The sequence below is a fragment of the Pan troglodytes genome, chromosome 15, assembly GCF_028858775.2.
Source record: "Pan troglodytes isolate AG18354 chromosome 15, NHGRI_mPanTro3-v2.0_pri, whole genome shotgun sequence".
In the NCBI taxonomy this organism is placed as follows: Eukaryota; Metazoa; Chordata; class Mammalia; order Primates; family Hominidae; genus Pan; species Pan troglodytes.
The window spans coordinates 68,645,071-68,661,569 of NC_072413.2; the positions used below are offsets into that span (position 1 = coordinate 68,645,071).

The 16,499-nt window shown below is 45.9% G+C and overlaps 1 protein-coding gene across 1 annotated transcript in view; it reads left to right on the plus strand.

Annotated features, from left to right (window-relative positions):
- TTC9 (tetratricopeptide repeat domain 9) overlaps positions 1-14,405 on the plus strand; it is a 33,814-nt gene extending 19,409 nt beyond the window's left edge. Inside the window, exons 2-3 of the mRNA XM_016926274.4 lie at positions 6,582-6,764; positions 10,106-14,405. Of these exons, the coding sequence (XP_016781763.1) occupies positions 6,582-6,764; positions 10,106-10,185 (263 nt within the window). The 3' untranslated portion in view covers positions 10,186-14,405. The remainder of the gene's footprint in view (positions 1-6,581; positions 6,765-10,105) is intronic.
- Positions 14,406-16,499: the final 2,094 nt, after the last annotated feature.

Below are 16,499 nucleotides of genomic sequence, written 5' to 3' on the forward strand. Positions count from 1 at the left end.
TAAGGCTGCTGTAATATCACACACTGGGTGACTTAAAATAACAGAAATTCATTGTCTTGTCATTCTAGAGGCTAGAAGTGAAACATCAAGGTGTCGGCAGGGTTGGTTCCCTCTGAGGGCTGTGAGGAAGAATCTGTTCCAAGCCTCTCTCCTAACTTCTGGTAGCCCCAGGCACTCACTGGCTTTGTAGATGGCCGTCTTCCTAGATCTTATTGCATCATCTTTCCACTCTGTATCTGTCTCTGTGTCCAAATTTCTCCTTTTTATAAGGACACTAGTCAAATTGGATTAGGGCCCATTCTAACGATTTCATTTTAACTTGATCATCTCTGCAAAGACCCTGTCTCCAAATAAAGTGACATTCTTAGGTACTGAGGGTGAGGACTGTAACGTATCCTGTACAAATGGATACGGTGCAACCCCAAACAGTGAGGCAGCCTTGTAGAGTAGGTTCTTCCTTCTCGCTGCTGGCCCCAGATGAGTCTGGTCTTCCTTCCATTTAGCCCATGTTTCCCTTCTGTTCAGCAGGTAAAAGCAAACTATAGTGAGTTAGCTATAAGAAGAAAACCAGTGATTGCATGAACTTGTTCTTCCTTTCATCTGGTTTCCCTTTATCTCATGCCAGTGGGTGGCGTTTTGCCCTGCATGCACCAGGAAACACAAAAACAAAACAGGTGCCAGAGTGAGAACTCAACATGCTTTAGCCTGAGGTCTCAGCGTGGTTGCTGGGGGGAACATCACACTTAGGATTTTCCGTCTGTGTGCATGAGTGTCCCGGGGGCTCTTTGAGTAGCTGATTCTCTATTTGCTAAACACGACCCCTCTGTGGGCCTCAGAAGGCCTGCCAATTCTTTTCATAAGATCACACCCTAACCGCCTAAGGCTGGCAGTGGAGGAATCTGTACTTGGGAGGGGTGGTTGGAGATTTGCAGCTTCAATTCTTGTCCCCCAGATTTGCCTTTCTCTTGTAAGTTCACTGGCCACCTCTGCTATCACCCTGTTTGGCTCAAGGAAGGCTGTTTCTCCTCTAGCACTTCTTCCCACGCCTTGATAGAGGCTTGTCTTCATTCTCCACAATTTGGCTGATTCCAGGCCACTGCATTTATTCAGCCTTTTCAGAAGACCCAAAGGCCAGAAAGTTAATAATACTTCTTTCAATGGAGCCTCTAGATATGGTTGTCTGAGAGCTCAGGCCCTTTGCCATGCATCTTCCACCCTGTACCTCTTCTGCTGCCAAGTGACTACATCTTTGAATCCAAGTATATCCACAGAGTCCAGGCCAGGCTCCCTTGCCAGTCAGTCCAAAACCTACCTTTCCAACTCAACAGCCTCCTCTGCTCATGACGACTAATGGTGGAGATGTTTACTCCCTTCAGGGAAGGTCTCACCCCAGTGCCATGACTTGGGAAGACCCACATCAGAACATAATCCAATCTCTATGCCGAAAAAAAAAAAAAAAAATCCACACAGCAGGAATCTAATTGTTGTCTTACAGAAGCCCTCTTGATCACTGCTTTACCAGTCTGATTGTCCTCCCCAACAAAAGATACCTGACCTTGATTAATAGGGAGAAAGGAAATCCTTTTGAAGAGGAGCCAGTGAAACAATTTTGTCCTTCTATTAAGTGGCAAACATTTGTATTTAGAGGCTGTGAGATCTGAAAGGACGGTAGAGATCATTTAGTAAAATTTAGATCTCTCATTTTGCAGATGCCCAGAAAGGGAAAGTAATTTTCATAATGTTGGCTAGTGGCAAAGATGGGACTAGAATCCAGCTCTTATGATTCCTAGTTCAGTGCTCTTTAAAATATCGATGCATGCCAAATGGCAGAGTATAGAGACTGTGACATGATAATCCTTAATTCAAACAGAGACCAGGTCACCACAACATGGAGAAACACTTCTCGACAATCAGGAAATCCAAAATGACAATAAAGATCTCCCAGATGAACGGCTCTACCTTGCAAATGTGGACAGCAGAGAGAAAATATTGCAGAAATTCCCTGCTGCTGGTCACCTCTGCCTCCTGGATGCCACTTACATTGATCCGTTTTTCATGCTTATCCGCCTCCACTCTGGTCACCTGAGTCACCATCATTTCATCATCCAAATCCACTCTTGCCTCACAATGAAGTCCCAGATCCTCTACGTGGACCAGAAGGGTCTCTGTGTCATGGTTTCTTTCTTTTCCAGCTTCACCTTTTTTACCCTTCCCTCTGGTTCTCTGCCCCAACCTGGCATGCATGGCTTTCCAAACTTTCTGAAATAGGCCATTCCCCTCTCGCTCCCTCTCTTTCTTGGCTCTGCCTTGAAAAGTCACAATTTCACCCAGATCAGTGATTCCCAAACTTGGGTGATTTTACCACCACCCCACCACCCAGGGAATACTTGGCCATTTCCAGAGACATTTTTTGGTTGTCACAAGTGGCATGTAGTGAGAAGAGGCTAGGGGAGCTGCTAAGCATCCTGCAAGGCTCAAGACATCCTCATGTAACAAAAAATCATCTAGTCCAAAATGTCAATAGTGCCGAGGCTGAGAAATACCCAATCTTTAGATCCCAGCTATAATGCTACTTCTTCCAAGAAGGCCTCCCATTATACTTTAGATCGAGGTAAGGCCCCTCCTGCCTGGGTATGCTCCTTCTCTACCTTTGTCCTTCATAGCAGTTAGCCCACATGTGAATATTTGAGATAACATGACCTCTGCCCTCCCTGCCCATCTGTTAGCCCCAGGTGGGTGGGGGGGCGGGTGTCAGCTCATCAGCTGATCCCACTGCCCCGCCCAGTGCCCAGCAGTTAGGCATCAATTTTTGCTTGTTAGCTTTGGAACACAGCAGAAGGGAGTTTCCACAGATGACCTCTCTTTCTCCCCAGGGGCTGTGTGGGTTTCCGATGGCTTCAAATGCATCCCCACAGACACCCCAGAGGTCAAGTGCACAGTCTTGGAAGCCTGACAGAAGTGGGCTGATATCCTAATTCTACCCCCTTCCAGCTGGGTGACCTTCAGCAAGTTACTTCATTTCTCTGGAACTCAGTTTCATCATCTATAAAAGAAGGATAAAAATAGAACCTGTTTCATGGAGTTGATGTGAGGATTAAAAGACATAGTGTATGTGAAGTATTTAGCACCTCTGACACCAGAGAAGGGATTAATAACCATGAGGAGGACACACTGTGGGGCGATGCCACTTATCCTGAGGTCCACTGCAACCCCAGGTCCTGGCTAATGGCTACAGGGATGGGGAAGGAGCAATCAGGAGGCAGCCAGTCCACGTCGTCTTAACTTCCTCAGCCCTCACACGTGCCTGCTGTCATCCCATCTTACCTATCCCATGGGCTTATTAGATGTACCAGTAGCCACCCACCCAAAGCAGAGAGGTGCCTAAAAATCACCTGCAGGTAGCGCTGGGGCCAGCCTCCAGCCTGGCTGTCACCCCCTCCACCCCTGGATTCCCTTAAGAGTCCTGGCCTGGGCCGGGTGTAGTGGCTCACTCCTGTAATCCCAGCACTTTGGGAGGCTGAGGCGGGCAGATCACCAGAGGTCAGGAGTTCGAGACCAGCCTGACCAATATGGTGAAACCCTGTCTCTATTAAAACTACAAAAATTTGCTAGGCATGGTGGCGGGCACCTGTAGTAGTCCCAGCTACTTGGGAGGCTGAGACGGGAGAATTGCTTGAACCCAGGAGGCAGAGGTTGCAGTGAGCCGAGATCGCACCACTGCACTCCAGCCTAGGCAATAGAGCGTGACTCCATTTAAAAAAAAAAAAAAAAAAAGAGTCCTGGCCTAGCACCCCAACTTCTTATCCAGATTCTACCTCTTGGCCCAGCTATTTCTCCATCTTTCTGGGCCCTGTCTGTGGTGTCAGCTGAGGCTCCACACCCTGTAACCAGCCTAGCCCTGCCTCCCTTGCCTCCCCCAAAGTCTGAACCCTGGTCCACAGCCAGGTATGCCAGTTCCCACCGGATCTGCAGGGGAACTAGAAATATTTTTACCAAATAAGTGCCAGAAATTGATTGCTGTGGTTCCTTTAACCCTTTGTGGGAAGGGGGAGGCTTCCCCATTTCCAGGCCTCTTTGCTTCCCCTGCCCCTGTCACCACCATTTTATGCATTCAAAAACTGTTATTTTATTTTATTTTTATTTTTATTTGTTAAATGGTCCTTTTCCTAGACTGCCAGGGTCAGCAAACAGAAGTGTCTGTTCTAAGAGGGAGGGCTGGACGGGAAGAGGGCTGCTAGGCCCGGTCAGAGAGGACTTCAGGCAGGGAGCGTGGAAGCTGTGGACAGGACAGCTTTTAGCTCTGGGAGCAGGTGCTGGAGCCAAGTCACACACAGGTAGCAGTCAGTGAGGTTCACATCCAGGAACCTTTTTACAGAAACCCCTCTCTCTCTCTGTACAGCTGTATAAGCACCAGCACAGGCTCTGACAACATGCAGGTGAGGAAGGGGACAGAAGGGCCTAAGACCCTACCATGGAGGGAGAGGGAGGAGAGGGGAGGGGGGCTTGTAGCATCAGCTTATCAGAAGGACCCCCTGGTGCACCAGAAGATTGTAGTCCTGGGTGAACAAGAGCTGCCCTTGGGGGTTAGCAGCCTGTTGCTTCTGTTGACTTGGCTTTCTGCCCTGCAGCCAGTGAAACCTGACAGGTCAGTTTCTAGATCTGGGCTGATTCTCTTTCACTTCCTGGTTCTCATACCTTCATCTTGACAGTCTGTGTATTTCTCCTCATTCTGTGAAAGAATGGAGTTTTTTGGTCCTAAATGCTCAAAAAAAATCTAGTCTCTTAAAAAATCTCAGCAATTCTGATACCTGGGAAGTTATTTAAGGGGTCAGAATGACTGACGTTAGACCCCTGAAGATTGAAATCAGTGACTTGTCTCTATCCTGAGGTGTCTTCTGTCAGTGTGGAAAAGTCTGGGCACAAAGAAGGAACAGAGCATCAGCATTCTCCCCCAGCCACCCAGCCGGGTTGTGAACAGAAGCACCAGTTTTGCCTCCTAAGTCTCTGTTTTTATTTGCTTTGAAGAAGCAGACAGGTGCCTTTTTCCTGTCTCTTTTTTTGTACTCCCTCCAAAGTATACAACATACTTTGCCATTGGTCAATGCCTACTAGATATTTGAGTGGTTAAATGGAGGCGAGGTGGCTCAGCAGGGTTGGGATTAGAGGGAGGTGCCTAGGGCACGAAATTTCAATCATTCTTCAAGGCCATTTAGTCATCCTCCAGGTGTGTCATCACTCTAGTCCCAGCCCTGTGGCTCCCTGTGGCTCAGGGCTGGTAAGGGAAAGCTCAAAGGGACATGGTTTACTCAAAGATGGCTGTTTGTGGGATGGGGAAGCTCTCCACCATGAGACCTGCCTGCCATAGCTTCCTCTTGCCTGGGACACCTAGGTCTCTCATGTCCAGACATGTGGCTTGTATGAGCTGGTCACTAGCCTACCAGAAAGCCCCCTCTCTCAGGAACTGCAGAGACAAATAGACATGAAAGGGAACTTGAGGGAAGTCAGAGGCAGATGTTACTGGTACAAGACTAAAAAGAATTCTAAGAATGTTAACTAACATTTTTTTCATGCTTGCTATGTGCCAAGCCCACATTAAGTACTTTATGGCCATTATTTTATATAATCCCTCCAACAACTAGATTAGGAAGGACTTGGATTCTGGAGCCAGACAGCTTCAGCTTAAATCCCATCTTTGTCTCTTTCACGTTGTGTGGACTTGGGAAATTTCTTGAGCTCTCTGGGCCTCAGCTTCCTCACCTATAAAATTGAAACAGTAATAGTACCCACATTGGAGTATTCTGAGGATTATATCAGTAATACATGTAAAACAATGAGACCAGCATCTGTACAAGGTAAGCACTCAACAAATATTGGCCATGATGGTGATGATGATGATGAAGAGATGATGATTGCCTCTGGTAGCTTATTCCTAAGGCTGCCTACAACAAAGTCCCACAAACTGGGTGACTTGAGATAATAGAAATGTATGATCTCACAGTTCCAGGGGCTAGGAGTCCAAGATCCAGGTGCTGGTGGGTTGTTATTCTGAAAGATGTGAGGAAGAATCTGTTCCATGCCTCTCTGTGAGGTTCTGGTAGCCTCAGGCATTCCTTGGCTTATGGATGGCTCTCTTCTCCCCATGTTTTATCATGTCGTCTTTCCTCTGTGTGTGTCTGTCTTTGTGTACATATTTCCCCTTTTTATAAGGATACCAGTCACACTGGATTAGGCCCTACTGTAATGACCTCAACTTGATCACCTCTGTAAAGATCCTGTCTCCAAATAAGGTCACATTCTTGTGTACTGCAGGTTAGGACTTCAACATATCTTTTGGTGGTGGAAGGGTGGGCATAATTCAACCCATAATACAAGGTTAAGTGACTTGCTCAAGCCTTGTTAACATGGCTTTTTAGTGATGAAACTGGTCAGGGAGGCTAGGATTATTGGAAGACAAATCCCAAGATGTAAACCCCAGTGGAAAACCCCAACCCTGCTAAACCTCTGGAGAGAAGCAACTCAAGGGAAACATGCAGAGCTGGCCACTGTTGTGCTGATGGCATTTTCCCTCCCTTCCTCCATAGCCTGCCTGCTCCAGGCTGAGCTGGTAAACTATGAACGAGTCAAGGAATATTGCCTCAAAGTCTTGAAGAAGGAAGGGGAGAACTTCAAGGCCCTTTACCGGTCTGGTGTGGCCTTCTACCACCTTGGGGACTATGACAAAGCACTCTACTACCTGAAAGAAGCAAGGACCCAACAACCAACAGGTAAGGCGGAAATAGCTGTTTTCTTACTTCCTCCCTGCTCTGGTGGCTCCTGGGACCTTCTCATTTCAGCAGTTTTCTTGGCTAGGAGGGCCAGGCAGGGACAGAGATGGCAAAATTAGTGATCAGATATATATGATAAGACCTAAGTAAGAGGAGCACACAGCCCATGCATTTGCCTAGGGTTTGAGTTCCAGGGGGCACAGGCCCCTCTTCTCTTCAAATAGAGTATAGAATTCCTCATCTTTTTCAACTCAGAATCCAGCTGTCTTCACTTATTCAACAAATATATATATATATATTGAATTCATACTATGTGCCAAGATTTGTGCTAAGCACCAAGGGAATCAATGAAAAGACACTGCCGCTACCCATGAGGAGCTCACATCTGGTTGATGACACAGAATACAAACAGGCAAATTTGATGCTAAGCCCAGCACCTTTCAGGAAGCATGCTCTGACTTCTCCAGTCAGATGCTATTCCTTAGGACATGTGTTATCTATAGCATTCACTTAGATCATATCCACCAGTCATTCGTTCATTCATTCCACAGATATTTATTGAGGGGGTACAATATTGCTAGGTATATAGTAGTGAACAAAAGAAAGTTGTTGCCTTCAAAGAGCTTATATTATAATGGCTCACTGTCTATTGTAAGTGGGAAAAAAAAGTGTGGAGAGGGGACAGAACCCAGGGAGGGGCTCTCTACCAAGGGATCGCTAGAAGTCAACCAGTAAACAAGCAAACAAATAGTAAACAAATGAAATACTTAGTAGTAATAAACGCTGTGAAGAAAATAAAGCAGAATAAAGAGATCAAGAGTAAATGGGGGCGCTGGGCGTGGTGGCTCATGCCTGTAATTCCAGCACTTTGGGAACCCAAGGCAGGTGGATCGCTTGAGCTCAGAAGTTCAAGACCAGTCTGAGCAACATGGTGAAACCCCATCTCTACTAAAAATACAAAAATTAGCTGGGTGTGGTGGTGGACACCTGTAATCCCAACTACTTGGGAGGCTGAGGCAGAAGGATCACCTGAACCTGGAAGGCGGAGGCTACAGTGAGCCAAGATGGCACCACTGCACTCCAGCCTGGGCGACAGAACAAGACCTTGTCTAAAAAAAAAAAAAAAAAAAAAAAGAGTAAGGCTGGGCGCGGTGGCTCATGCCTGTAATCCCAGCACTTTGGGAGGCCAAGGTGGGTGGATCAGGAGGTCAAGAGATCAAGACCATCCTGGCTAACATGGTGAAACCCCGTCTCTACTAAAAATACAAAAAATTATCTGGGCATGGTGGCACGCACTTGTAGTCCCAGCTACTCAGGAGGCTGAGGCAGAAGAATCACTTGAACCCAGGAGGCGGAGGTTGCAGTGAGCCAAGATTGCGCCACTGCACTCCAGCCTGGGTGACAGAGCGAGACTGTCTCAAAAAAAATAAAAAAGAGTAAAGAGGGGGGAGCTATTTTAGACCAAGTGATCAGAAAGAGCCTCTCTGAGGAAGTAACATTTAAACAACTTTGACTTGATGTTGCTATTTTTGTTGTTTATATGGTTAATAATTTTTCTTTTTTCAGACAGAGTCTCACTCTGTCGCCCAGGCTGGAGTGCAGTGGTATGATCTCAGCTCACTACGACCTCCGCCTCTTGGGCTCAAATGATCCTCCCACCTCAGCGTCCCCAGTAGCTTGGACTACAGGCATGCACTACCATGCCTGGCTAATGTTTTTTATTTTTTGTATAGATGAAGTCTTGCTATGTTGCCAGGGCTGGTCTTGAACTCCTGGGCTCAAGCAATCCTTCTGCCTCGGCCTCCTAAAGTGCTGGGATTACAGGCATGAGCCACCACACCCAGCCTTTTTTTTTTAATTTTAAACGCAATCTTCCTTTCAAAAGTCTTTAAAGAACTTTAGAATCAAGTCACAAATGTCCAAATGTATACTTTTTTTATCTTTTTAAAGAACACCTTGTTGTTGATTTATTTTCTGTACATAAATCGTGTTCCACCAACTGTAAGCAGCTTGAAGACTAAGCATTGGACTCATTCGATAGAATTTTCTGGAGCACTGCTATCTGCCAGCACGGTTCTGGAGGATACGCCTGGCATTTTTTAGCATGATATAGTATTCATTTCTACTTCCAGAAGTAACTATTCCAGGCAGCCCTGTCACTCTTATGTTATGGTGTCTGTGGAACTTAGCAGTTGTTCCCTGCCATGCCATCCTCACTAATAACAGGAACTGGGAAGAAATGCCCCAGTTTTGGTGAGGTGGTCATCTGACCCTGCTTATAACGACAAAAATAAGACAATAAAGCAAAGTCATTTTAAACTCTTCAAGCTTAAAAAAATTACATTAGACTAATATTTGTTGATCATTGTTTTAAGCACTTTTAGACTTACCTATTTTGGGCTTCAGAGCAATTTCATGAGGCAGGTATTACAGTCCTCAGGAGAGACAGGCTTTGCAGCCAGACACACCATTTACTGTGTCTCCTTGGCATCTGACTCAATCTCGCTAGGTCCCTATTCCATTTTGTCACAGTGAGGAGAAGGATACATACCTTGCGGGATTGTAGTGAGGATTAAATGAGATCATGAAGGTTGGAAACCTGGCACAAGGTTGGCATTCAAAAATGGAGCTTGTTGGCTGGGCGCGGTGGCTCGCTCACGCCTGTGATCCCAGCACTTTGGGAGGCCAAGGTGGGCAGATCACCTAAAGTCAGGAGTTCGAAACGAGCCTGGCCAATATGATGAAACCCCGTCTCTACTAAAAATACAAGAATTAGCTGGGCGCAGTGGGATGTGTCTGTAATCCCAGCTACTGAGGCAGGAGAATTGCTTGAACTTGAGAGGTGGAGTTTGCAGCAAACCAAGATTGCACCACTACACTCCAGCCTTGGCGAACAGGACAAGGCTCCATCTCAAAAAACAAACAAACAAAAAAAAAAATAGAGGTTGTTTCTTGCAGATGGTACAGGAGGCTCAGAGAAGTTGGCAACTTGCCTGATGTTAAACTCCAACTGGGGTCTCACTAAACTAACTGCGCCGGCTGGGAAACCACTGGGATACGCTGCTGCATAGAAAGAGGGAGAGAAATTCTCTCTCCTCTCCCACCCATTCTCTCTCACATCCCCTGGGTCATGCCAACCTGTCCACATTTGCTAAGGGGAGACAGTGAAGGAGAGGGTCGACACCTAGTTGCCCTCTCAGCCACCATGGATAGGCAGAAGGGACCTTGGTTGAGTGAGCCTGGCCTGTTGGATGTCTGCAGACACAGCCTTTGCTAATTCCTTGTAAATGTGATAGTTGCCCTCACCTGGTGTTCCCTAAGGTTTATTTCTCTCCTCACAGACACCAACGTGATTCGGTATATCCAGCTGACGGAGATGAAACTCAGCCGATGCTCCCAGAGAGAAAAAGAAGCCATGTAACCAGGAAGCAGCTCCAGAGCTGCGCCCACGCCTGACCGGGGACTTCCAGGCATCCCCTGGCAGAGAGCCCCGTCCTGGGTTCTGTCCCTTTCTCCCCACTTCTTCTGGCTCCTCATTTTTCCTCCTGTTGCACCCCAGCTCTTTGTCTCCTCCCAGTACGAAAAGGAGAGATGCAAATTTGGAATCTGGTAGGTCGCCCAGACAATGGAGACATCCTCTCCTCTAGCAGGTCAGCGACTGAGAGGGGCCTGACTTCTGCTGGGACAGCTGGAGAGGAGTCTCATGGGCTGGGATGCTGTTGTGGCTTTGACTTTGGCCAGTGCTTCTGACAGAGGCGGAGCCTGGCAAGTGTACCATCCCACAGGCAGCAGGCACACAGCCCATGGGCTGGATCCTTCCACACCTTCCTGACAGACCAGAACCAGAGCATCTGGAGGCAACTGTTAGAAATCCAGGGACGAGACAAACAGCAGAAGCGCTGGTGAAGCCAACATAGAGACTGTCAATGTGTACACTGGAGTTCCCACCCCCACCCCCCACCCGTCACTTAGCCCCTGCCTCCTTCCCCCACTCGTTGTCTTGGCTTGTGCTTTCTCCTCTCCCCATCGGGGATCTGAGACTCTGCCAGGATTCACATGCCACTGAAGCCCACTCAGTGCCCTCTGGTGACCACACATACCATTCCCCCGGACTCCCACCCAGCAGGCAGCTGTGACCGCAGAAGGGCAGGATGAAGTGGGCCAAGGTTTGGGACAGGTTGACTGTGTAGGTGACAGGGAGGGAAAGATGATGGCCAGGGGAAAGAGCATCATATAGGCTAGGGGATTGAACTGTGGACTGATTCAGTGTAAATAAAAATAAATTAACAGGTAGTAGTTCCTGTCAGTTCTGTTGGAAGCAGCCCACTCCCTCACTTTTACTCCTTCCTCCAACCCTCAATCAGAGCTACTTACAGCCAGGCAGGATGGGGCTTTCCCCAAAGCAATTGGCCGTTTGTCCAGTGGCAGACAATGGTGGCTACAGCCTTTGTGCTTTTAAGAGTGGGCTGGGATTGTGGAGACTGCCCAGGGGCTTGGCTTTGTCAGAACTTGTACAATCTTCTTTTGATGAAATTATCTGAACTCAACATCTAGCACATAGAATGTGTTCAACAAATGCTTGTTGAATGAATAAATTATGACTGCAGACTGGCTCTCCTGCCTTAAACTAATTTCATCCCAGCCTAGTCTCCTGATGTCTGTGCTCGTTATGCTATGCCATGTTGCTTCAGTCAAACAAGAAACACTTACTGAGGGCGTATTGTTTGCCCATCATTGTGCAATATGCTGTGGGACATGGGATGTCGTCTCAGTCTTCAAGGAAATGGAAGGGTTAAGAAATGCATATGAGATTATTACCAATGACACCTTTAATTTATATGATGCTTTAAAATTATCAGAGCACTTTCATGTATTTTTCGTGTGACTAGTGAAAAAGACAATGTTGTACAAAATTAAAATATATACAGATGCAATAATGTGAATAGTTAGGATTTATTAAATGCATTATCTTCAGATCTTTACATGTATAATCTCATTTCTTTCATGCAGTTACTCTGGGATACTGTTCCCATTTGATGGGTAAGAATATTGAAAACCAGAAAAATTAATTATCCCAAGGTTGCATGGCCTTTAGTGGCATAGCTAGGATTTGAACCAGGCCTGCCTGACTCCAGAGCTCTGGCTAGTATCTATGCTATACTTAGTTGCCTCTCTATAAGTATAATATTGGGCAATTATAACCATTTGAGAACAGGACAGTATGTATTAACCTGAAAAGTGTTCATGATGTCAGTGATAGTACATGGCCTCCTTATGTATTTACTCAAGGGCCCAAAAAGACCAGAGGCCAGAATCCCTAGTAGTCAGAGCAGTGACAGGTCAGAAAAAGGCAGCTGAGGTCCAATAGTTATGTCTGTGTATTGCTCATTCTACTTACTGATGGAGCCAGCATGTATCTCAACAACTCACCTAGCATTCATCACCCATCCCCAGCATTGGGAAAGGGTCACAATTAAGACCGAAAGGAAACACAAAGTTAAATATGGGTTAATTATGTAAGCAGATGCTCCACCACGGCAGGATCCAATCACAGCCGAGGGGCCCAGAAGAGAGCAGCGTAAGTTATATTCACATAGTTCCCCAAGGGCTTTCAACAGGGGCTACAGGAAGGTGCTAGAAATATTGAGGGGCCTGCCATTACTCACCTAGAGCTCACTCTCTGGAGAAGAGGAAAAGGAAGAAGCTGTTTCAGCTGCCACATTCTCCCCAATCCCTACTATATTATGCTGTCTTTCCTCTTCCTCCTAGCTGGCTTTACATGACCCTAACCCAAAACTACCCTATGGCCCCACACGGGAATGTGTTCAAACCCCCCGACCCCCACCCCCACCCCCATTCCCAAGCCTCCAACTTAGAACGTTTGTGATTTGGCAGATGGTTTGTTAGGATCTGAAGGATGAAGAGAAGGGCAGAGGTCACCTGGAGAATGAGTTCAAACTGCCAGGGTCTTCCCTTGGTCTTTGTGCGTCAGGAAGGACTCCGAGTAATTATTCCCTATGCAGAGACAGGAGAGAGGTCTTGTTTACATGAGTGTGCTGGGGCAGGGCTGGACAATCCAGGATATGATTGTAGCCATCCCATGTAGAAAGATCAAAAACCAGAACGAAATGAAGACAGCCTCTCAGAACCTCATAGAACAACCTCATAGAACCAGGTCATCTGCTTGTTTGGTGACTTAGATATACAGGCTTATTGGAACTCCATTCACTGTGACCTGAAGTTAAATAATCCCAAAGAAAAAAAGCTACCTGGGGTATTGGTTGATGTTTGGGGTGATAGGGCTGAATTTTCTGTGCATTTGTCCAACAAAGGCTTTAGAGCACAAAACCAGGTTCATTCTCCCTACCAAATCTTCAGCTTCCTTCTCCTCATCCCCCCCAAAACAAGAACTGTGATTTAATTCCATACGTTGCAGATGTCACTGCTGACCTATGTAGCTGGAGTACTAATCAGGCATCTGACCTGCACTGTCATCCCCTGCCTGGACTTTTGCGATGGACTCTTTGGGGGAAAAACTAACGCTTTTTAATTATTGTGAAAGCATCATGTGTGTATTGTAGAAGTTTTAGGAAAAAAAGGACAAAATCCAATCCGTAAGCTTACCACCCAAGACAAACGTGTATTCTTTTGAATATACCTTTTAGTTCTTTTTGGTGTAAATGTACACATGCACACACAGTTGTGGGTTTTTTTAAACAAAAACTGGATACACTGAATATACTCTTTAATAACTTTTCAAATGTGTATTTATATTTTAGAATATGTAATACTACACAGATACAAAATTCAAAAAGTACAAACTGCTCTGTAGTCAGAAGTAAATCTTCTCCCTACCCCGTCTGCCAGCATCTAGTTTCCCTCTAATTTATTTTGTATCCTAGTGGAGATGCTTACACATTGTCAAACATATGTATATATTCTTTTATCACACACAAATGGCAGCATATTGGACACTTTTTGTTTTTTGCTCCTTCTGTTCCTTCACTTAATAATATCACAAACATTTTTGGCATATCAAACTTTCTCAACAGCATCTTCATTATATGGATGGACCCTTTTTTTTTTATCATCAATCCCAAAATAGTGATTATTTCATTTGTTCCCAATCTTTATTGTAAATAGTGTTGCAACTGACATTCTTGTAGCTAAATTTTGCACATGTCTATAACGATTTCCTTAGGATAAACTCCAAGAAGAGACTTGCTTGGCTATTTTTAAGAATTTTGATACATGTTGCCAACCACCCTCCAGAAAGTTTGTACCAAAACACTCTCCTATTTGGATCCTAGAGAGTACCCTGTTTCCTGCACCCTAACACTAGGTATCATCACTTATCAAATCTTTGCCAATTTGATAGCTGGGATAATAGTATGTCAATGTTATTTTAACTTTCTTTGATTCTTCGCGAATAACATTTTCATATGCTTATTGACCATTTGTACTTCTTTCTTTGTGAATTTTCTATTTATTTGATATTGGTATGTTTATTATCAATTTGTAATTTTATTAAGAATATTATTTTTGTCAAGAAATGCTGCAAATATGCTTTCCAAGTGCTTTGCTTTCAAATTTTGTTTATGGTGCTTTTTGACATACATAAATTCTTAATTCTGCAATTAATTCGTTCCTCTGTTGCCAGCTTCTCCTGCCTACAGTTCATTCTCTTATTTCTATCAGAGTGACCCTTCCAAAACACAATTTGACCATGTCACTCCACAACTTCAGCACTTTGGGAGGCCAAGGTGGGTGGATCACAAGGTCAGGAGTTCAAGACCAGCCTGGCCAAGATGGTGAAACCCCATCTCTTCTAAAAATACACACACACACAAAAATCAGCTGGGTGCGGTGGCAGGCACCTGTAATCCCAGCTACTCAGGAGGCTGAGGCAGGAGAATCACTTGAACCTGGGCATCAGAGGTTGCAGTGAGCCGAGATCACGCCACTCCACTCCAGCCTGGGCAACAGAGTGAGACTCTGTCTCAGGAAAAATAAAATCTTTAGTAGCGCCTCGTCACTTTTAGGATAAAGTCCAAACTCCTTAACAACACACACGGTCTTTCATATTTTGTCTCCACTGATCTTTCTAGCCTCACTTCCTGGTCCTCTTCCCAAAGTATCCTACATTCCACTGCTGTGCAGCTTCTTGTGCTGCCCTGAGCCATTGTGCTGGGTCTCTGGGCCTTTCCACGCTATTCCTTCCCTCTGCCTCATCGGCTATTCCTTAGCCCTTCAGTCCTCTCTACCTTGCTAACTCCTATAGGCCTTAATTCAGGATCACTGCTAGAAAGCCTTCCTTGGTCCTTTAGTCTGAATTCTTAAAGCAACACAAGCCTACCTCAGCCTAGCTTTTGCTACAACAAATTAGAGTTTCTAGTTTACATTCATCTCCCGCACACCCTGGGTGTCCCTCAAGGCAGGCACTGTGGTATATTCATCTTTGCAGCCAGAATGTCGAGCACCATGCCTGGCACATTGTAGGTACTCAGAAAACGTTGAGCATTCAGCCTGGAATGAAGGAATAATGGGTTCAGTGGCAAATGTTACTGGAGGTAAATGCAGGGCTGAACTAGATCTGTGCTTCTGAGAAATGAAGATCTCCTAAGAGACTTGGGTCAGAAGAGAAGCCACGTGCTGCAGCCCTGTGCTTTCCAAGATATCAGAATCACTTGGAAGAGCTTTTTAAAAATACATAATCTCAGGCTCTACCTTAGACCCATTGAATCAGATTCACAGGAATAGTGTTCAGGATAGTTTTTTGAATGCCGTGAGGTAACCAGCCAGGTTAAGGGGCCACTGCTGAGGCCCAGCAAACTTCAGAGCACGCCGCTCCACCATTTCAAACCATGTAACATTTTACAGTGGATAGATGGAGTTTTGTTTGAATACCAGCTTTAACATCTGCTAGCTGTGTGACCCTGGTGCAGTTGTTTAACTTTTCTGACCCTCATTTTCCTCGCCCATACATGGGGAGAATGTTTTGTTTTGTTTTCCAAGACGGAGTCTTGCTCTGTCACCCAGGGTGGAGTGTGGTGGCACGGTCTCCGCTCACCGCAACCTCCGCCTCCCAGATTGAAGCAATTCTCCTGCCTCAGCCTCCCGAGTAGCTGGGATTACAGGCACACACTACCATGCCCAGCTAATTTTTGTATTTTTAGTAGAGAGAGGCTTTCACCAATTTGGGCAGGCTGGGGGAAAATGTTTTATCCCTTAAAAGGGTGTGGGGAGGACTAAGAAATAAGTATCTCCCAGCTCAGTGGCTGGCACAGAATAAGCACAGAAAAAACATTTATTTCCTTCCCCCACCCTCCCTGGCCTCAGTTTCCTTGTTTAAAGTGTGGCTGCTAATACTTGCACATTCACCTTCCACATTCCCCCTCTCTGCACTGTAGAAGGAAGGGAACCTTCCAAGAGGCCCTTGGGTTACTCTCTGCTCAAGCAGGACAAGTACTTGGAGGTGGGGAGTATAAAGACAGAGGAAGCTTCATACTCCAACCCATGCGTCTCCAGGCTTCAAAGAGACTCCACAGCAATCAGTTGGAAAAATTCTGACGGTTCTCGGAATCAGCTGTCTTCCAGTCACATCCAACGATAAACCCTGTTTTCTTCCTAACAGTCCACCCAGAGGCCAGCAGCCTCTGAGCTGCAAGGAGACGGCAATTGCCGGGAAATAGAACAGCCATTGCCCACTCCCCTTCCAGTGCCCTTGGTATCCTC